Source organism: Merops nubicus, unplaced genomic scaffold, assembly GCF_000691845.1.
Source record: "Merops nubicus isolate BGI_N331 unplaced genomic scaffold, ASM69184v1 scaffold4800, whole genome shotgun sequence".
NCBI classification, from domain to species: domain Eukaryota; kingdom Metazoa; phylum Chordata; class Aves; order Coraciiformes; family Meropidae; genus Merops; species Merops nubicus.
This window is the reverse complement of record NW_008583425.1, coordinates 4135-26171: the sequence shown is the minus strand read 5'-3', so window position 1 is coordinate 26171 and position 22037 is coordinate 4135. Positions and strand designations below refer to the sequence as shown.

At 46.2% G+C, this 22037-nt stretch overlaps 1 protein-coding gene across 1 annotated transcript in view; it reads left to right on the top strand.

Moving 5' to 3' along the window:
• Positions 1 to 22037, top strand: part of CDH4 (cadherin 4, type 1, R-cadherin (retinal)) — a gene marked incomplete at its 5' end in the record, with an annotated part of 174111 nt that overhangs the window by 148343 nt on the left and 3731 nt on the right. Inside the window, 6 exons of the mRNA XM_008940541.1 lie at positions 2377 to 2562; positions 7905 to 8158; positions 11395 to 11537; positions 15950 to 16183; positions 17219 to 17452; positions 21453 to 21592. Coding sequence (XP_008938789.1) covers positions 2377 to 2562; positions 7905 to 8158; positions 11395 to 11537; positions 15950 to 16183; positions 17219 to 17452; positions 21453 to 21592 — 1191 coding nt within the window. The remainder of the gene's footprint in view (positions 1 to 2376; positions 2563 to 7904; positions 8159 to 11394; positions 11538 to 15949; positions 16184 to 17218; positions 17453 to 21452; positions 21593 to 22037) is intronic.

Genomic DNA, 22037 nt, shown 5'->3' with positions numbered 1-22037 from the left:
GGGAGTGTTAGGAGGAGAGACAGGCTCTGGTTTGGATTCCCAGTAGCTGGTAGATTTATAGCGGGTGAAAATTGTTCAGTTCTTCATGATGCATCTCTCCAAGATTTCCTCCTTAACCTCAAGAGCTTTGAATGACTCCTTTGATTCCAGTGAAGGTACTCTCTTCTCATCAGCAAAATACTTGGCTATAGTAGACAACATCCACCCTCAGTGCTACATAGGACTGATCATTCCCTAACTAGACCTAACAGGTATCAACAGCTGGATGAACTCCTGGATTGCTCAGTATGTGTCAAGCATTGTGGGGTTTACCCTGACAGCTTTACAGACTATTCAAGTCTTCCTCCAGGCTTTAAGATGTGCTTGTGTATTTACCATTTTTAATATGCTTCCTATTTTTAAAATACATCTTGTAGTAAATTCTGTTGCTACTGTCCATAAATGGATGTTGGGATGGCTTTTACAGAAACTGCTTAAAATCTGTTGGCGATTGTGTGGGATTTTTCCATGTGACCCAAACTGGTTGGCAGCACGTGGGTTATGAGCTACTAAAGGTGTTCAGCAGCCTGTAGGAATGAGCCTCTTAAATGTCTTAATTACACCTTGTGGCTTGCTCTTGATGAGTTAATGCTGTTTAGTGCTACAAGGCATAGGCCTGATAGTAGTGGACGAAAAATTGTGGTCCTAGGTCAAAGATTTGAGATGGTTGCATAAATCACTTAATTCCTTTGAAATTAAAGTATGACACTGTGATGTTAGCAGTGCAGCCACCTCCTAAAAGAGACTGGGGCCTCATCAGCTTGTCATTGCTGGCATGCCATACAACATTAATTTAATGTAATGCCTGATAACTAGTGTGGATTTAGTAAGAAACGATCCTGTTTAACTAATCTCCTTGAATTCTTTTGAGCAGGTTTCAGACAAGGTTGATAATAGAGTGTACATATGACATAATCTAATGGATTTTTCAAGAGGCTTTTGATAAATTTCCATACGATATTTCCCCTGCTTAAGCTGTGTGCCTCAGAGATTCCAAATTGGGCAAGAGAATGGGTAAAAAATGAATAAAATAATGGGAAATAAAGAGAAGAGAAGAGCTGTAGCACATACTGGAACTAGAATTATCCTGCAGCTTCCCACTGTTCTTCCCCACCGCTCGGCATGGCTGGAAAGAGATGCCATCTGCATGCACTAATGAAAACTTGTTTAGGACAGGTGCATAACAGCAAAGAGGGCAAAATGCCATTCAGGGTACCACTAAAGGGCAAATTTAAATTTGCATCATCGTAAGGCAGATTGAATATTTTTGCTGTCAGTGGTGGAATAATATATACTAAATATAAGTGCACATAACTGAAAGACTCCAGTGGATGGGTGTGGGTTAGGAGTGGAAGGGGAGTCTTGTGCTAACAAAGGAATGATTTATAATCATTTACATAACCTGGCATTTGTGCACACCAAAGGGCAGATTTTCAGGAGTGCTCTGCTCCTACAGTCTGGGGCCAGGATTTCAGCTGCAGACTCAGAGCCAGCCACTCCCCTCGTTCCCCCAGTGTTTCATTTGCCATATGTCAATCAGAGTGTTGATTTGCAAGGGCTGATAATAGGCGATGCTGAGAGATGAGGACAGTTGAAAATGATGAGGAGTGTGTCTTACTGGCAGCTTTTGAGCCCCAAACATTGGAAATATTCACAGACCAGGGTCCCTGATCAGCTGTATGATAAATCAAAGACTGGAAAGCAGGAAAGAATACAGCTAATGCATCAGGGTTTGCCTGAATGGGACATGCTCCATGAAAATCAGTGCTAAATGAGAGAATTAAGCACCAGGAAAGGCTATGGCAAAATCACAAGAAACACTTCAAATAATGAGACAAAATCAAATCAAGGAAAAGAAAGAAAGAAAATGAAGTAAAATCACTGAAGAAGCAATAAAAAGCCATCGCTGAAATCTGAGTGAGGTAAAATACCTCAGGTTAAAGGGATGTAGCCATCCTAAAAAATGCACATTTAGCCATTTTTACCTGCTGTTGACAATTAACTCTCTGATTGACGTAACTGAATGAGAATATCAAGAACATTTTTCATTCATTTACTTCGAGCATTTGCTGAATCTTGAGCAGTGGCTGGGTGATAGCAAGTTTGCTCTCCTTTGGGCTGAGAGGTGAAGCAGGGCTTTGAAAGGTTTGGAAAAATATTCAAAGAAAAAAAAAATAGAAAAACCAGAAGTGAGGAAGGGCTGCGTTGCTCAGAACTCCATGGTCCTCTCCATGGGGCTGATTCCGCAGTCAACACACCGATGTGGGAGAGCGGGGAGGTGGCTTTGAGGACAGGCAGAAAGCTCCCACCCTGACCGTTCTTGTCTTTCATTTGCAGTATTCAGGAGAAGTTCCTGAGAACAGAGTGGAGGTGGTGGTGGCCAATCTGACGGTGCTGGACCGGGACCAGCCTCACTCCCCGAACTGGAACGCCATCTACCGCATTATCAGCGGGGACCCCTCCGGCCACTTCACCATCCGCACAGACCCCGTCACCAACGAAGGCATGGTAACTGTTGTGAAGGTAAGGGGCCCGCCACAGCAAATCCCTGTTTGTCACCCTTCCAGCTAGCTAAGCCTACGAGGCTCACCAGAAGCCTGCAGTTATTTCATACATTCTCTCCCTGGGAATACAAGTGCTCAAATCTCTTGTTTCCAGTCTGTCTGTGCAGGAGTCCTGAATACTTCTAGTTCAAGCGTATGCTACAGGTTCTGGGTTTCCCAGCTCAGCCCACTGCAAGCTTTCATAAACTCCCACATGCTGAAGGCTCTTCCCAGCATCTGAGCCTGACCTCCGTGTCCTGCTCCTCATGAGCTTTTTGAGCGCTGTGAGAGGGGCTGGCACCTGGGCTGGGCAGCCCTGCCCTGCCTGGCAACTTTAGGGCAAAGGCTGCACCTTCTCCTTTTTCAGCCAGAGGACTCCCTGTTAGCTGTGAATCAGGGATAGCGTTTCACTGCAGGGGATCAGTCAAGCGATCCTCTGTGAAAGCAGGGAGTGCAGGAGAGATTGCAGGAGGTAACAGAAGGAAAGGAGAGATTTTCCTCTGATTGAGTTGCTTGGCAGAAAAAAAGTTGAAGAAATTTTCCTTTTCCTAGTATCAAGCAATAGAAACACTTTTTGGGCCAGATCCTCAGCTCAGAATAGCTCCACTCAGGTGAAAGCCACTCCCAAAGTTAGATCAGCAGAGGATCTTGTCCATAGTCTCTGAGAAATAAGACTCTAAATATCCACCATCCCTTCTTTCCTCCACCCGCTGCCTTCAGCATTAGGGGAGCTGTAACCCTCAAGTTATCTGCAGCAGGTATCAAATTCTGTTTCCCTCCTTGCCTCCAAAGAACATGATTTTATCTTGATTTGAGCATTCACTTCCCCTGCAGTTACTGAGGCCAGCAGCCCAGGCAGTGAATGCTTCTGCAGTTATTACACACAGCCAGAACATAACCGGATCCATTCAGTGTTCACTGAATCTCTTCCCAGATAAGACGCCTGTGGAGGCTCCCTCTGGCTCCCAAAAAGTGCAGGCGTCACAAATAGGCTGCTCTGAGCTGTAGGAGCTCGCCCGACACTGTGTCCTGCACCAGGGAAGGATGATGCATGCTGTGATGGACAAAGCCTGCACCTTCTGATAAGTCTGGCCTTCACTAACAAAACGTTTTAGTCAACAACATAGGATGAAACAGTAATGTTTGAAGAGTAGAGTGATTTAAGAATAGCTCTGTATTGAAGAAAAGAGCCCCACTCCCTTGCAACTACCAAGCTGCAGTCATTCTCAATACCTACACTTTGGGCGTTAGGAAAAGTGACATCAGTGAAATGCCAATGAGGTGACACTGGTAGGAACGTGTGAGCTTGTGGGCTTGTCCTGTCCCCTGACCCTTAGGCTATGTGTCTGTGTCTGCAGATGCCACTTTGCTGAAACTTTAAGGGAGACATCATCTTACCTGCTGGATGGTATTTCAGCGGGGTCCTTTTATTTATCACTCTTTATTACTCTGTAATGATGGTTGACAGCCTTATCTGGTGCAACGTTACAACACCTCTCCAAACTTAGCAGTAGTTCTAGACACGTGTACATGGATGCATATGTGTATGTAAGTATACTCTTATCCATATGTAGATATTTTCTCTTTAAAGAGAAAACTTTCAACAAAATAAGATACAACAATTTAACTCGTGTTGACATCAGCAGCCCGTCTGAAGTTGAGATGCCAGCACTGTCACTGCGAGCAGGGGAGGACCCTGTATTCTTCATCTAGTAAAGTATTCTTAATCTAGTAAAGTGTCACGACTGTGGTTTGAAGGCAGATCAGAGTGAACAACAGGGGATTTACATGATCATCACTTCTACACAAGGACTTCTGCATAATAAACCATCCCTTACTCAGAACTTGCAGGCTAAAAGCAGGGCAGATTTGTCAAGACACTGTTGAAGCTGGGCTTGACTTTCCACTGCTGTGTAACCCACAGTGATCACAATGCAAAGAACCACATGAAAATTCTATCTTGTCATGCTGAGCTCAAAGCTTGAAATTGCACTGAATTTCTTCACTATATAACCTCACCTGCTCCTCCTGGGCGCCCAGAGTTTCCTACCCTTATCAAGCCAGGAGGCTTTTTCCTGTATTTTCAGCAGGGAGAATGAGTGAAATTGCTTGTGATTAAATTTTCATGGTGAAGAAGGGAAGACTCTTAGGATTCCACCTTCTTTGAAATATTTTGTTCTCTGTTAATAAGTGAATATGCTTAAAGATTTGGGGAACGTATGCATGTCAGACTGGATGGCCGCTCAGAGCTTGTTCTTCATGGTGTGGGAGCAGCCTCTTGCTGGTTTGATCCCTGATGTAGGTTGAAGACACAGGTTAAAAATTAAGTCAAGTAATGAACTTTTTATTTACAGCCATTTGCACATAACTGCCCACTGCTGCAAGCAAAGGGGTTTGCAGCTGGGCTACAGCAGTGACAGAAGCAGCACAGAAAAGGGCATTCTGTGAAGAATCCCACCCCTCCACCAGCAGTCTGGGAGCCAGAAATGGAGGGCCAGAAAGGCTTCCGAGCCCAGAAGCCCTTTGGAGTTCAGATGGCACTCCTGGGGACCATTTTGCAGCTGCTCTCAGCAAAACCCTATCAGCAGTTCCAGTCCAATCACCAAAAGTGTAACATTTCTTTTTTCTGTTCATGCCTTTCCAAACCATTTCCATAACTGTGCAAGACCCTAATCTTCAAAGAAAGCTGTGATCAAGGGGAGAGAGCAACTGCCCCCTCAAATGAGGCACCGCAGAGTCTGGAGACAATCTCCACAAGCAGCAGTGACTGCCCTGTGGGAGCTGGCTAAGTAAAATGTTATTAAAAACTGCATGGATCAGAGCTGTGAATTTATAATGGAGATGCTTCCAAAGCTTCCGATATTATTTGTCTCAACAATAATATAAGGCAAATTTGTTCTCTTCAGTTAAAAGTACCTTGAAAAACAGAGGGCACGTGGCAAGCCCTTGACTTCGTTCTGCTGAGTCCAGGTTGGAGAGGCCAGTGAAGGAGGAGGATGTGCAGCATCTCCAGGGGATGATGTTCCAGAGCCATTTGTGCCAGATCTGGCACTGAACATCCAACAAGGGGTGTCTTCTACTTTTTAATTTTGTGTCACATTCTTCTTGGACATGAAATTAAAAAGTAGGTGCCAGTCCAGCAGCTCCTTGTCCTGGGTGTGACAGCTCCATGTGCTCTTGCTCTTGGCCTGATCAATTTGCAGCATTTTCAGTGAGCTGCGTGGAGATGGCACAGAGCAGTGTGGTGTGAAGAACACGGTGTGCTCTGTGCACTGTTACCCTCAGAGGGAGGCAGTTTTAGGGAGCAGAAGTGTGAACTGTCCTGATTGAGATTGCTTATGATGGTGTGAAAGAAGTTCTGCTTAGGGCTGGACTGTGTCTGGCTGTGACGGGCTCCTGTCCCTCCTGGGATAGTAGCACTAACACTGCCCTGAAGGCACAGGCTCTTGATTTTACTTTTCTTTTTCAACAAAATCTGTGAAATGGAACTCAGATGGGCACAGAAGAGAAGGAGGTAGATCAGCTCTTTCTTGCAGATTGGAACGTGGTGGACACTGCCACTGTGTCCCAGCAGGTTGCACTGGTGCCTCCAGGACAGTCTGTAGATGAGCATTACTGGGTGATCCAGGTCCAGCCCCACTCCCTGTTCTGCTGTTCTGCATCCTGGTTTTGTTGGTCACAGAAGAGAAGGAAAGAAGCTGAATGAGGAGCTTTGCATTTCTGGGGGAAAACCCACTCCCTTGCATCAAGCCACATCCTAGCAGACATATGTGTGGTCAGTGTATCCAGTGCATCATCAGGCAAGGAGCCCAGTGGTTTCCTGCATCAGTCCCACCTGGAGCTGCTCAGATCAACCCCTCAGCTCCAAATGAGCACCTGTGGGGAGGGAGATGCAGACTGGCTGTGGGCAGGGTTAGCAGACAGGCCAGCACAATAAAGAAAGAAAGAAAAAAACACAGAAGACAGGAGGAATATCAATTAGAGAGGGGTGAAAGGAAGTTGAGGAAATGCATTAGTCAATTTGTTTCAAGGCCTTGAATAGTGTTTAAATGGGAACTTTCACCATGCATCTTCTCTGAATGCAGTATGAGTCCGTGAGTCAGCGCTGGTGGGTGTACTAGGAATCTTTCTGCTTCCTTTTATTTATTAAATGTTGGCCCTGCCTGTCAGGAAACCATTTAGCTGTGGGAACATTTGCACTTCAATCGAATAGAGATTCCACTGTTTTACCTTTTGCCCCTGAAATTTGTTTCTCTCGTGTAGCCTCCTATGATTTGATTTCTTTCTTGACAATACTGGGGTTTAAGCAGAACGTGGAAGCCAGATCTTGCTGATGTAAATCAGGACAGCTGCAGCAGAGGCAGTGTAAGCGTGGCGGTTTACACCCTGAGAACGTGCTGCAGGCTCAGGTCTGGAGAAGGTATTAGGGAGGATGGTTACGCTTCTAAATTTACAAATTACAGCAAAGCATTTTTTAACAAGCAGAAGTGTGATCCTGCATAACTCAAGCCTCCCTGGCAGATGATTAGCGACTTCCCTCATAATAATTAGTGGGATGGTTTAGAAATTGTTACTACACTGCAGTTCAGTCAGTTGTGCCAGCAAAGGCTTTTCCTTCCTTCTGCCTCCTAAGACACATCGTCTTTGTGTTCGTGTTGAACGCAACATCTGTGGCCACCCAACCGCAGAATGTATCTGTAGGAGCGTACAGCCAACCTCAGGAGATCCCAAGGAGTCTTGCAAGAGGACCAGGAGTCCTACTGGAAGGACAGCCTGGTTAACCAGACCAGGGTTTCTTTCCTGCAGCTCCACCTTCCCTTAGAAGCTCACTTAAGAGGAAAGATGAAGAGCACTTCAGGCTCATGAGTCCACACAGGCTGTCCTAGTTACTTAGGCAGCAGCTTCGAATGCTACCAGGACTGCTGAGCACCTGCCCAGTCCCTCTAAGCAGCTCTGCCCGTTGTGTTTAGAGCAGCCTGTGGTGGGTTTGTTCATGCAACGCTCGGCTGACACAGGCAGGTTCTGTTCTGGAAAACATTTAGCACTGGAACAGACACAGGCCAGATCTTCCCTGCTGTTTGCAATTATTTTGTGTTTTTTTTTTTTTTTTTTAACTATTTGACCCTCCAAATACTGGAAGGCCAAATCTTCCACTGGATTGATGCTGATCTGGATTTACACCTTCAAGAGAACCGAGCTCAGGAGGAAACAAGATGAGGCAACGAGTTTGAGATCATCTGCTTTCTAAGTCTTGCAGCTTGCAGCCAGAAGGTAGAATTTATTTTCTGCTTGGCTCTACACTTGCTTGTTTGTTTGTTTTAGGCAGTCGATTACGAGATGAACAGAGCTTTCATGCTGACAGTGATGGTATCGAACCAAGCTCCCCTGGCCAGTGGCATCCAGATGTCCTTCCAGTCAACAGCAGGAGTCACCATTTCAGTCACAGATGTCAACGAAGCACCATACTTCCCAACAAACCACAAGCTGATCCGGCTGGAGGAGGGGGTGCCCACGGGCACCGTCCTGACGACGTTTTCGGCGGTGGATCCCGATCGCTTCATGCAGCAGGCAGTAAGGTGGGAGACCAGGCAGCCCAGTGAGCTCATGTGCAGGAGGGGAATTCCAGCTGCAGACATTTGGGGAGCAAAGCAGCTGAAAGTTAATTCCCAAACTTACTGATGGATCTGAGCCAAATGCTTGGCAGGGACTGGCACCCTCAGTCGAGTGCTTGATGGGTATCCTGCAAGCTCGTAAACTCAGAGTCCTCCCCGCTCCAGGTAAGCCAGACGGAGTGTCTGGGTCTGGGAGGGCAGGCAGGGTTGGATGCCACACCACTGGCTTGCAGAAGGACCATGTGGAGCTTCGAGTGCAGACAGTGGATGGCAGTGTCCCTGTGTTGTCACAGAGACAGAGGTCAGGGCTGCGCTGTACCGAGCATTTTGTCCCTGCCTGGTCGAGGATGCTCTGGCCTGTGTTGTTCATGCACTTCAGGAAGTGGTTTAGAAAAAGGTAGCTTTGTTATTTCTGTTTGCAGGAGAGGAATCTGAGACACAGAAAGGACGAGGGCAAGATTTCCAAAGAGAGTGACTGGGATTTTTCATCATGTCTTGGGTTGCTGCCAGAGGATTTAAATTCAACCTGGCATAAAAAGCCCAGTGCAAGAGGAGCTGTCAGTGGGTGCAGAGCAAGACTCTCTTGGTCACAGACACCTGCTGAGCAGCCTTTTAAGATGTCATATAGTTAAACATTTTAAATATTTTATTGCCCATTCACATGCCATTGACACTTGATGCTGGTCCATATGAAGCATCCCAGCAGCCCTTGCCTGCTCTGCAGTGGGCAAAGTCTGTTCTGATCTTCCTTTTCCCTTCAGACCAAACATAACCTCTTCATTACCTGCTTTCCCTATGAATGTGTTTCAGCTGGCAAAATTGTAGACTTCTAAAAGTCAGGTATTTGATCTAAGCAGTTTAAGACCAGATTCAGTCCATTTCCTGCTCTTGGATACTTTAATATCCACAGAAATTTGTTTTTTTACTCCCAGACTCTAAGGACAACAGTATGTTTGGCAAAACCTAAGGATACAACGTGACTACAGCCAAGGCCACTTAAAGTTGTGACATTTCGTGTCAGGAAGAGTTTGAAATATTTAACCTGGCACAGGGCTGTCTGGTCTAGAAAATGATAGTTTATTCACTGCCTCGTCTTGTTGTCTTCAGACAGGTGTTATGACTTTTGAGGAGTGAGACCATCCCAACTAACAGGCCAGTTTTTCTTATATTCGTTTTGAAATACTGGCTTTTGAAGGGTCTTTATTTCCCTGACATCCTTACAGAGCTGGTTTTCAGAGCAGAGAACAGCTCATTTCTGATTGACTACTCCCTCGAACACACCGTTGGGTGATCTGTAGTCCAAACAAACATCTGCCCCATCTGGGAGCAGGACTGGCTCTGCTGAGCCCTTCCTGCCCCGCTCAGGGTGTGTGCAAGACCTCCTGAGACTTTCTGTGGAGATGAACAGCCAAGTACTTGAGCTGTTCTAGGGCTTCCAGGACACACATTTTGTGTATCCACCAGCACTTCATTTCCAAAGCCAAGCACAATCACTCTTACCCCCTTTTTGTCAGGACAGCCCAATGCCAAGGCTTTGCAGGAAGCAGGGGGGCATTTTGGGGGTCCTGGTTTTGTGAGCTATGCAAAGGATATTTTGTTTTTTTCTTCACAGTTGGCATTAGTGAGTTAGGAAAAAAGGTACCCAAAAAGCTAAGCCTACAGATCCACGATAAACACTTCAGAGAGAGCTGATCCAGCTGCTAGAGCATTGCATAGTTTTCAGTCTCTAAATAGTCTTCGGTGAAATTTTTACAAGTAGAAGATAAGGAAGCAGGAGCATCTCCAGTAACGCACAGCTTGGCGTGGCCAATGTCACACCTCAAGTTATCCTCATTAGCCACAGACACATTTACAAAGCTAGCTTTGAAACCAGATCCCTGGTCATTTAGCAGAGAAAGGGCAGGAGGCTCACAGCAGTGATATTAAAAAGAAATCAAAACATCCCAAAGAGACTAGCTCCATGAAATGTAATTCTTTCCTTTGGCAGGGCTTGTGCAGCTGTGTGTTGCCTTCCTGCTCACATGGATTGACACAGCTCAAGTTTCACTTTGAGTTTCAGCTTCAAACAGCCCCTTTCTGGAAAGGGATATTCACCAGAAGCCACAAATTCTCCCACCTGTGTATCTAGCTACAAAAAAAATAATACAAAACTATCAGCAAGTCTGAGTTACCCATGAAAGAAGCTCGGGTTTTGTTCCCTTATTTCAGTAATTTATAGTTTGGCCATTTATTAGGTTATAGTTTAGGTAGTAAGGGTTCATCTCAAGTTTTACTTGTACAAACCCAAGAGGCAGAAATAAAAAGCAACAAATAAAACAAAACCAAGGAAACAAGCAGTGAGAAAGGTAAACAGAACACAGTGATCTGGAGAACATGGAAGAAATTTGCCCAGAACACATCCTGTTCATAGCTGGCTGTGTAGGACATGAACAGGTTTGGGTTATGAGTTGGCAGCTGGGAGGTGAGTCTGCCAGTGGGTCCTTCCAGCCCAGAGGAAGACAGGTTGGGGTCTGTCAGGGGGATCCCCTTGTCTCTGCTCTCATTGAACCTCCCACATGCATAGGATCATCTTACCTGCTGTTTCAGGAACATATGAAAATGTTTCAGGAGAGCAGACCTGAAACTTCTTCAGCCTTGGGTCCACACCTTCATGCAGCTGAGTTCCCATTGTAGTGTCCCCAAGGCAATAGCTGCTGAAGATACAACTCTGGTGGAAAAGAAAAACCTGGAAACTGTCATTCTTTCATTGTGGTATTTCCCAAACTGTTGTTTATTAGTGGTGGGGAGAAAAGAGGATTATCCATGGCTTTAGAGCAAGAGCTGTTTTAGGAAGGGCAATGTTAAGGAGATGGAGCAGGAATCCATCCTCTAACTCAAGCATACAAAGGTAGTGGTCATTGCAGACCCCGTTTCTCTTCAGCTGCAGAGACCTCAGGCTATGTCCACTCCCAGCAGCAGGAAGCTGGCATGTAAGCAGCACTTAGTGGAAAGAAAAACCTTTAAAATGAAAGAAATAGAAAAATTGAATAATTGTAGGGGTTAGAAACCAGATACTCAATTAGTGTTTTGTTTGTCAACAAAACCAGTTATCCAAAAGTCCTTTGAATCATGGGTCAGGAGTCCAGAAAAACCTTATTTCAAGCAATATTAAGGGTATGTCAGTGAAAAGGCTGCCATGTATTTATTTCCTTTCTCTGTAGATACTCTAAGCTGTCAGATCCTGCAAACTGGCTGAACATTAATGCCACAAATGGTCAGATCACTACTGCTGCTGTCCTTGATCGAGAGTCAGACTACATTAAGAATAATGTCTACGAGGCCACATTCTTGGCGGCTGACAACGGTGAGCCCAGGCTTCACATTGTTCATGCTTCAATAAGACTCTAATGTGATGCATTAAGAGAAATGATGCCCTGACAGAGTTGTCAGTATAAGTTATCTTTTTCCCAGGTTTTTATGGTCAAAAATGTGAAAGTGGGACGGGAAATTGCTGGAGTAAATTAAATGTGCACAGTATACGGAGAGTGTTATTAAGGGAAAGGGAGGGCACATGGAAAATCAATTTAGGGAGTTCAGTGTAGCGGTGTAGCCTGAACTTAAAAACGTATCAAAGGGCTGTGCTCTCCAGGGGCTGCCGACCACACCGGTCCTGGTGAGCGTCCCAAAGGCACTGATCTGAACCTTCAGCAAGCCTTCCATCAGGAAACCTGAAATAATTGTAGGGGATGGCAGGAGGGTATTAAAAATAAGCCAATCCATTGAACTGCTGTGGCTCTCATGGAGATTTCTCTCTGTCTGTCATAGGAGCTGATCTCTCCCTGTCCACTGCCATTTATGCAGTGTCCCACCATCATCAGAGTGTCTGGATGCTACTCAATTTGTTATCAAAGTCACTGAGGCAGTACAGATCTTAGGATCATTAAGGCTGGAAAAGACCTCTAAGATCATCGAGCCCAACCATTACCCAACACTGCCATGACTATTAAACCTTCTCACAGAGAAGCCCTGTTAAGGCTTGCTCTTCTCTGCTCATTAAAGATAAGTTAGTCCTTTTGATCTGCACAGTCCTTTTGGTCAGCTTAGCACTGTGAACCTCAGCACTGGCTTCACTCCAGGGCAAGTGCTCCGTTTCTGCTGCCCTGGATTTCTCATCCCAATCCTGTTTAGGAGTTGATGGGTTTTTTTGCTAACCATACCTAAATGTGGTTATGGTGTTACTTCATTCATCGATTCCTCCAGTTGGAAAAGGCTCTGTGGAGGGCTCAGTAGCTTCCCTGGGCAAGGAGAGGGCCTTCCTCCCTGCCCTCATCCTCGCCTTCCTCTGCAGTGTGCTGAGCACTCACATCAAACCAGAGTCATGCTTCAGGAACAAGATTAACCTTAGGCTTGACTGTGAGCACCTAAATGTGTTGCTTATACTCTGTAGGTGCTTTCAGGACTGTGTTTGTGTTGACTCTAGTCATCCCTCAGGCCGAAGGGTGCCATGACCATTGTGAGGAGATACGGTGGTGCTTGCAGGGCCAGCGAAACTTGCTCCCTCTGGGGTTTCAGGCTTCACTTCAGTCATTGCATTGTGGGATACAGGGGCAAGGCAAACTCAGGGAAGAGTTTCAATGCTGAGTAGCACTACCAAGAAGCAAATTTTGCCCCTTCTTTGTGCCATCAGCACTAGGACTGGTGTGGTCCCCATAGCCCCATCATCAGCTTCTCCTCTGTGAACCAGCCAGGGCAGCAAAGTCCAAAATAGTCTGCAGGGGGTCTAGAAGCATTCATCTGCAAGAGCCACAGGACAAAACAGGTCAAATGAGTTGGCTGAGGCTATTCACAAAAGCAGTGGTAGAGCTTGAACCCGTCAAACTAATCCTCACCATCTGACCTTGCAAATCCCAGGCACTTAGTGCAACGTGGTTTGGAGTTAACCCCTTTCCTTGGCTTTGGTGCTGATGCAGCAGCACATCAGCGCCTCCACATCCATCATTCAGCAGCTCAGAAAGTGAAGACCTAGATAAATCTCTTTATTCTGAAAAATTAATCTATCACGGGTATATTGCAGCCATTAAAATGCACATAAAGCAACACCTTATTTAAAATTCTGTCTGGAGTTCTGCTGGATAGCAGCTGAAGTTTCAGCTAGGCTAACAGACTTCTTTCCACATTTCTCCCAGTTTCCAGGTTCTCTGGCATCATGTACTCAGCAAAGAAGGGCTTTGGGTTGGGGGTTTTGTTGAGGTTTTCCTTTCTTTCTTGAAGAAGCAGCAGTGTCTTGTTTCTTTGAAGTTCTTTTTGCTGTTTTCAGTATATGATAAAGAAGTTTAGCCAAATACTCCTGGGCTACAGTGCAGTGATAATAGAAAAAGTCTTGTCTGCAGTGTAAAGGGGGGAAAAAGGGGAATCCAAATCAACAGCATATTTTTAGACTGATTTCCCATGACAGAGAGGCTCTTGGATCACACTGTGTCTGCAAGTGTGGAGCCTGGCAGCGTTTGAATCCTTCAGCCAATTTCAACCAGTCTCACAGGGATGCTGAGAACTCAAATGTATCATATTGCAACAGGTTTCATGAAATAGCAAGCTGAGAAGGGGAGAGGGATGCTGTAACTGCAGGAAGCAGGGTCCTGCCCCTCCTCAGTATCAGTGCACCCATGAGAATGCACCTTTGGGGCCCAATCCTGGCTTCCCAGGCTGCACCAGTGACCCTGCGTGCGGGTTCCTGCTTTCCATAGGCACACATTGACAAGAAGATGCCAGTGAGCCACAGGCACAGTTTACTTCATTTCTGCCACAATTTGTCAGGACGATGTCCAAAGTCCTTCGAAATCTTTGCACAAGCAGGGTGGGAGTGACTCCTGCTTGCAGCTGAACCTGGAAGCCAGTTGGCTTGTACCCTTACTCCAGAAGTGCTGCCCCTGGCCCTGGAAAAAAGGCAGTGACAGGGAATGCAGCAGTTAGATGTAGATGTAGCAGCTGTATATTCCTCTTTCTTTTGAAATACTGTCATTAGTATTTCAGTCTTAAATTTCAGGGAGTGGTCCAGCTTCTCCACTGGAGTCAGTGGTGTTGTGGTAGTCCTCATCTCTTGACCATTAAAGTCCAAGGGTCCTTTGCAGTACATCAGCACATGCTGTATCCATGTCCTTGCTCTCTCTGCAAGACAGCTGAAATGAATTGGATATTTCCATGGTTTTGTAGTACTTGAGTATTTTAAAAATTTTTTACTTTTAATTTCTCATGAGACTGCCCCAGAATTGCACTCAGGAGCACAAAAATACACAGAACTACCAGGAACTGGAGCCCAGCAATACTCAGAAGCCCCACAAAACTGCGTGTGTATGTGGGGCAATTGGAGGTTATTTCAGCCACATTCTGGTTAGTGCCTCTCAGGGCTGCTAGTCTGTGTTTGGTGTATCTCAGAAGTTGGAGTGTGGGCCTTGCATTTATCCCAGAAGATACTCTGAGTAACATGAAAACGGTGAAATCACTTTGCTTGGTCCCAAAAGTCAGTTTTTCATGTTCAGCCCAGTACCATGATGGGCTGTCTCTCCAAAAACTTTCAAGGCTGATCAAAGACATTCTTTTAGAGAGAGACCTACCCCATGGTTACTAGATGAAAGGATGAGATCAGTGATTGAAGAACTTGTGTAAGAACCAAGAAAGAAGGATTTTTCAGGGCTCCTTCAGAGTTTTCAAGGCTCTCTTGAGAAAATGGAGTGGAAGTAAGAGAGCAGGGTAGGAAGGAGAGTATGTGGAAGCAGAAGCAATGTTTGAAAGCCTAGAGGGGCAGTGGTTTGTGTAGCTTTATATCCAGCACTGGGAGGAAGAGCCAGGACTGAAGATACAAGCTGAAGAAGGAGTTGCTGAAGCAACGAGGCCTGAGAAGGGAGGTGGTGGGCAGGACAACACGGAGCTGCCAGGTCTGTGTGTGGAGAGAGATATGGGAAGTGCTGCACTGCTTCTGAGAAGGCTGTTCACTCTGCCTGGGCAGGTATTGCTTTGGGAAGCGATCCTTAGTCAGACAGTTGGGGCTTTTTCTCATCAAGGGGCTGGAGGACCAAGACTGCTGTGCTGTGACATACCTTGGTTGGGACAAAGATAGAGAGGGTGCAGGGCTGTATGTTGGGGCATAGTGCTGCCACCATGGATTAGCAGCATCATCCAACGTTTGGTGATGGCTAACTCATACCATAGGCTTTGAGCAGGGACCTTTCACCACTGAAGCTAGGGCTGACTGTGGGATGGGCTGGAGAGTTGGGCTTGCTTTCAAGCAGTGTAATAGTCTACACATCTAAAAGTGGGCTTAGCAAGTGCTGCAGTAAGTGCTGACCAATGGATTACACTGCTTACTTTTTTTCCCTCCAAGCCCTCTTCTTCCTCTTGTTAGTTATCTTTCTAATGGTTTTTCCTCTTCAGAACAGCCATTACCAAAATTCACACTAGCAGCTTGGCATCAGCTCCTTCTATTTTTAGTTTGACTAAGGACATTGCTGTAGGCTACAGATCTGCAGAAGTCAACCTCCATGTTCTGCAGAAGTGAAAAACAGCAACATCAGGAAGCTTGGGCAAGTTTTAATAATACCTCTTAAAGCAAGGGACCATGAAAGAGCAGCATGTCCCTAATGAGGTCCAAGGAGAGGGGGTGAAAAACCTGGTTCATTGAAATTGGAAGGCAGAGGGGGTGCTGGTCCACGGTGTTGTCATTCCCGCTGCTTCTTGAGCGATGGTCATCGGTCCACGTTGGACTCTGCTTCTCCTGTTCAGGTATACCCCCTGCCAGTGGCACTGGCACTCTGCAGATCTACCTAATCGACATCAACGATAATGCTCCTGAGCTCCTGCCAAAGGAGGCACAGATCTGTGAAAAGCCAAACCTGAATGTCATCAACATAACCGCCGCGGATGCTGACATCGATCCAAACGTCGGGCCCTTCGTCTTCGAGCTGCCAAGTGTGCCATCTGCAGTGAGGAAGAACTGGACCATAACACGGCTGAATGGTAAATGGGGCAGGCAATCCTGGGGACATTTGGACTCCGATTGACTAATGAGGCCACGTGCAGTTTCAAACTTCCAAACTTCCCTACTTTTTTTATCTGATTTTTATTTTTTAAAGCACATTATGGGTGACATTATAGACAAGATAGTTAATCAGAAATGATTTGTATCAGACCTGCAGCATAACTCTAAGAGCCTTGGCACTTGGCTTTTTTTAATGCAGTTCATAATTATGAACAGTTATCAGTAGTGAACAGAGTATAAATCATCCATAATGGCCAAGGGGAAAAAAGCTATTATCAGTCTTCCTTATGTTCCAGTGTAATTGTCATAAGCCACAATCAGGATCAATGTTCATTTCTCTGACCATAATTGCATAAAGGCAGCCTTTTAATTTACCGTGGAACCAGGAGGGCTAGGTAAGTGTGAAGATTACCAGTATGTGAAGGATTTTTATATTGCAACAACAAATGGCCCTAATTGTTCCTCTTCCTGGTACTTTCAGCAGAGGGTGGAAGATATCATGGAGTCGTGGGCTGGTCTTGTCTTCAGAGCTGGTCCCTCTCACTGAGGTCTGGCACTTTCTGCCAGGGGCAGCGGTTTGTGCCCTCACAGCTCAGTCCACTGTATCACAGTGAGAGGAAACAGGAGAAGGATTACCTGGCTGAGGATGTTATTGATAGGCAATGGGCTTCCCAAAAATTCCAAGCTGGGAGGGTGGGCAAGCAGAGCATCTGCACAGGGACCAGGGAGTGTCATCCATGGTGCAGTATCTACATTTCATGCCATTTTAAACACATACAACTGGATTTTTAAATGCCATCAAGGTAGGTCAGTGCAGCACTGAAAACACGCAGTATTTTGCAAAGCACAGGCTAATTGTTGACCAAAGTTGTAGGGCAGAATGTCAAAGTTGTCCTGCCCGCGTGCGTTGTTGGTAGCCCCTTCTGCAGGCCTGAGATGAGCGCTGGCAGAGGAGCCCTGCCTGCCCACGTGTGGTCACCTCCCGCCCTGTCCCTCTCTCTTGCTCTCCCCAGGCGACTACGCCCAGCTCAGCCTGCGAATCATGTACCTGGAGGCGGGTGTGTACGACGTGCCCATCATCGTGACGGACTCGGGGAACCCCCCCTTGTACAACACCTCCATCATCAAGGTGAAGGTGTGCCCCTGCGATGAGAACGGCGACTGCACCACGGTGGGGGCGGTGGCGGCGGCGGGGCTGGGCACGGGCGCCATCATCGCCATCCTGATCTGCATCATCATCCTACTGAGTAAGTGCCCCAGGGGCTGGCGCGGACGGGGGGCGGCACGTTCCCGTCCTGTGCCTCGTTGTCCCATCATCCGTGCAAAGGCCAGAGCCGTGGGGTGGTTCTCACAGCTACGTTCGAGCTCCTTCACTGCAGTGTCAGCAAAATGAGCCAGAGCACTCTCTGCATTCATCCCACTCCTCTTTCTAAGACTCCCGGTAGCTTTACAAACCTCATTACACCTCACAACGACTTGTAGGTAGTGAGTGCTATGTGATTCTCCACATTCTTCAGGAAAAAGTTGAAGGACTTGTCCAAAATCCTCTGGCAGACTTCCCCCATAGCTCTCAGGTCCCTGGCTAGCTGTGGATATACTGGTTCCCAGTACCAGGTGCACTGGTTATGAGAGGCTTGCTAGTCCTGGTGCATAGCTGTAGTCTTCTGGTTGTTCAAAGGAAAGGAAGAATGTATGTTATTCCCATTGCTTGTAAAATGACACCAGGCTGGAGAAGCGTGGTGGATTGGGAGTGTTTTTAGAGGAAGGATCCCCAGTTTGTCAGGAGCTCTGGAGGGCATGGCAGAGAAGTGCTGGCCATCCCTTGGCTCGAGGCAAACCCATCCCTTTTGACCAGCAACGCCGTTAGTCCTAGGCTTTCATGAGCATTCCCAATAACCATGTGTGCACAAACTTAAAAATAAAAATGATATCATTATAACTTCAAGCAGGAGTTGGCACAGTAGGAAGAGATAAAAATGAGCACCGAAATGAACAATGAGGTAAATATTCATCAATAAACACAGGATGAAACCATGGGACTCCCATTAAAGCTAATGGGAGTTATGGTGCTAAATCACATTTAATATTTACCCTCAATGTGTTTAAACAGAGAGCAGACAGAGCGACGTATGCTCCGAATGTCACCTAATGTGGCTGTGATATGGTACATTAAGAGAATGGGTCATCTCAGCAAACATCCACCCTCCCAGGCCAGCGATGGGGATATGTTGTTGTGTAATTGATTTCCCATGTCAGTCTGGAGAACAAGCAAGAAAACCAGACGTTTGTGGCCATGCAGTCCTGGTCCAGCCCAACCGAGCTGGTGGGAGCATCCCAGTGCCTCACCGTGATGCCCACGTTCTGTCCTTCAGTGGATGTGGGGTCCCAGCAGCAAAATATTTTCATCTGGTCCCTCCAGCAAGGGCATTTCTTGTGAACGTGGCGCAGAGAAGATGTGGTGTTCGTCAGTCCCCTCACGTTTGGTACCCTGGGGTGTGCAGGCGTGCTGCTGCCTGTGGGCTAAAAATGTGCACTGGAAACCACAGAGGTGATTAAACACAGGGCTTCCTTTTGCTGCTCTTGTATAAATCTAGTGCTAAAATATGATTTAAACAGTTGAAATCCTATTGACTGAAATTAACTTCGGCTGAAGGACATTTGATTTAAGAGATTCCCCTTTTCATTTTCAGATACATTATCCCATTTTAAATTACGGGTTTTATTACAAAAGCTTATTTTTACATTCATTGTAATTCTAATTGACTTTTTTTTTTTATCTTCAAGAGCTGCAAAGCACTGTATCAGTGATGAAAAATATAATTTGCCATGAGTGGTTTTGCAGTTACATCCTTCCAGTGTTTTCCCTCCTTTCTATCTGTTTTATATTGTGACCTCTGAACAATAGCCTGGAAAAAGGCAGGTGCTGGATTTTGTGTTATTTGTCCATTTTAGAGTCAGCAGGTCAAAGTTGGATGGCTTTAAAAGGAAAAAGCAGCAAGAGGACAGATCTGAGTGCTCAGGTGAAGGAAGTTGCTGCCTTCACCTTTGCTCAAAGTTTTTTTTCCCCTCTCCCTGATACCTGGTGCATTAGCTGCACAAATAACACATTTAGAAGAGCAATGCAGTAAAAAATTGTGAAGGTTGAAGACAATAGATTTCAAGGAAAACTACATGCAGAGTGAAAATGGGTCTAACAGCAGTAATAGCACTTCCCATTCTGCAGAGTGAATAAAAGGAGGAGAGTGCACTACATCCACTATTGACACTTTGAAGGCCTTTTTTTTTTCCCAGATAGCTGTAGAAGCGTTAATGGAACAGTTTTTTCCACAAGTGCGTGAAAAAGTAGCATTTTATTAAAAAAAAAAAAAAAAAAGAAAGGAAAAGATAAACCCAGGTAACCATTATAATATTGTCTTTGTGGACTAGGCAGGTATCTTGTGAGGGACTTGAAAAGGAAAAAGGAGAAAAGGACTTCAATAGTCTGCTAAATAGCTGAGGCTTTATATTGCAGATAAGAGTTACATTTTCTTTCCTTTTCTTTTTTCTCTCTTGAATAGATCTATGATAAGCATTAAAGAAATGCTGAACTATCTGAAAACAATTCTGTTAGCTGGCAGGCAGGGATGGCAGCCAATTGGCACACAATGGCAGTAATTAGCTGTCCGGTCCTCTTCTGCTCACTTCACTGAATTCCTGGTGGGTATAAACATTTCGGTGCTGGCAGGAAAAACTCAGATCCTCCTAACTGCCTCCCCAGGCAGTGGGGCTGCAGGCTGGGCTGCCTGCCCGTGTCCCCAAGGCCTGGTCTCTTCTTCATCCTTGCCCTCGGTGAAGCGATGCTGAGGTTTCATGAAGAGGCAAAAGGAAAGAACACCCTGCAAAGTATGAGACAGTGGGAAACAGCAGTTGTTCCTTGTCCTTATGCAACTGAAAAACACAAAGAAGGGTTTGGATCCTACATCCTGCCTGGGTTCAGCTGTGTTGGTTGTTTTGGCAGAGTCAAGGATCTAAGTGAAACGAACACGTTCCCATGGCCACGCTTTCCTACCTCCACCCCCCGTCCATCTCTCCCTTGTGCAGGTTGCCACCATCACAGCTTCGTGTGTGGCTTGTGTGGGGGCAGAGGGAAAGCAGACATGGGGAGGAGTGGCTGTATCAGCTGCCCAGGCTTAATTTCATTTTTAATGGCATTATTTGCAACTACTGACTATGAGAATAAAATCTTAACGTATTAACAGGCCCTTGAAGAAGACAAGTTCTGGTGCCTTATGTTAGTGGAGACTTAAGTTCCCAAAGTGACTTCCATGCAGTAAGTCACGGGGAGCACACAGCCTCTGGGACATGGGTGGCCCTTTGAGGGATGAGGCTGTGGAGCAGGGAGCCACCATTGCCTCTGGATAAAGTTGTTGTGAGTGGGAGAAAATTCATGATTCAAGAAATGTTCATCTCCCTCTGCTGCTGTACTGAGAGACGTTAGCCAGGGCTTGGCACATACACGCTGATGCCTGAGGAGGTTGGCTGTGTGCTACCAGATTCCCTCTTCCTTGTTCTATGAAGCAAGCCCTGCTCTCCAAAAGGATTTCTAATGATCTTAGATCTGCTTTGCAAGTCGATGGCCAAATGTGTGTGCTCATATCCTGTCTAATATGATCTTGGAAGCCTAGAAAGCTTCCCTCACCAAAAAAGAGTGTAAATTGCCTGACATAACCCAGTATTATCCACCCTCCCCAAATCAGCTTTGCCTGCAGACAACAGCACAATGACTGCCATGGTTTGAGCTTGTGACCTGGGTGGGCATTGCTGGGCCAAGCTGGTGGCACAGCCGCTCGTACATGGTGCTGGTCACCCAGCACCTCTGCATCTCTCTGCTCTCTACCTTTATTTTATGCCCCTGAATAAAAGTAAGGTAAAAATCTAATCCTGAAAATCCAGGATTTAGATCAAATATTTTCAGGAAGCATCAGTTTTCACACTTTCTGTTTGCCTTTCCTTTGATTGTGTCTCTGACTTCTGATAAACATCAGCATTCGAGAGGGATCCTAAAGAACTGGTGGTGGTGGAGGCCTGTCACAGGATTTACAGCTCTCACTGATCTCACCCTTATAAATCAGAACGTGCAATAGGATAAAATTTCACTGCTCTTTCTCGCCTCCATAGTGCAGGAGGGCAGGGAGGTGCTGGGACATGCCACCACCTCTGACACACACTAGGTGGGACCTGGGTTCACCCCCTTCTTCTGGGTTGCAGCCATGGTTCTGCTGTTCGTGGTGTGGATGAAGCGCCGGGAGAAGGAGCGGCACACCAAGCAGCTCCTCATCGACCCCGAGGACGACGTCAGGGATAACATCCTCAAGTATGACGAAGAGGGAGGTGGAGAGGAAGACCAGGTGAGAAGAGCCTGCAGGTTGTGGCTGAGGAGCAGCTGTGGACTCTCTACTCTCAAAACCCACAGTATTTTCCCTGAAATGCTTGCAAAGGGTTCTGTTTGCCCTTCTTAATGCCCAGGCAGCTTTATTGGCTTCCCCAGTGTGGCATGGACATCAGTGAGGGCCAGCTCAGGTCCAGCAGGTCACTGTGACTCTCTCCTGTGCAAACAGGACTGTACAAGGAGGCTGATGCTACCTGGATTTTGCTACCCCACAGGACCGGTTTCCTGGGGACTATAAATCAATCCACTGACACTCCCATTCAAACAATATTTCTGCTGTTTTGGTCATTAAAATAGTACATTTTCCCCTTCCCCATCAGAGACCTCAGTAAAACCAGCTAGAAGCTTCCACCCTCCCCAGACCTGTGGCTGCAAGCACTTGCCTTGGCTTGCTGGAGCCTAGA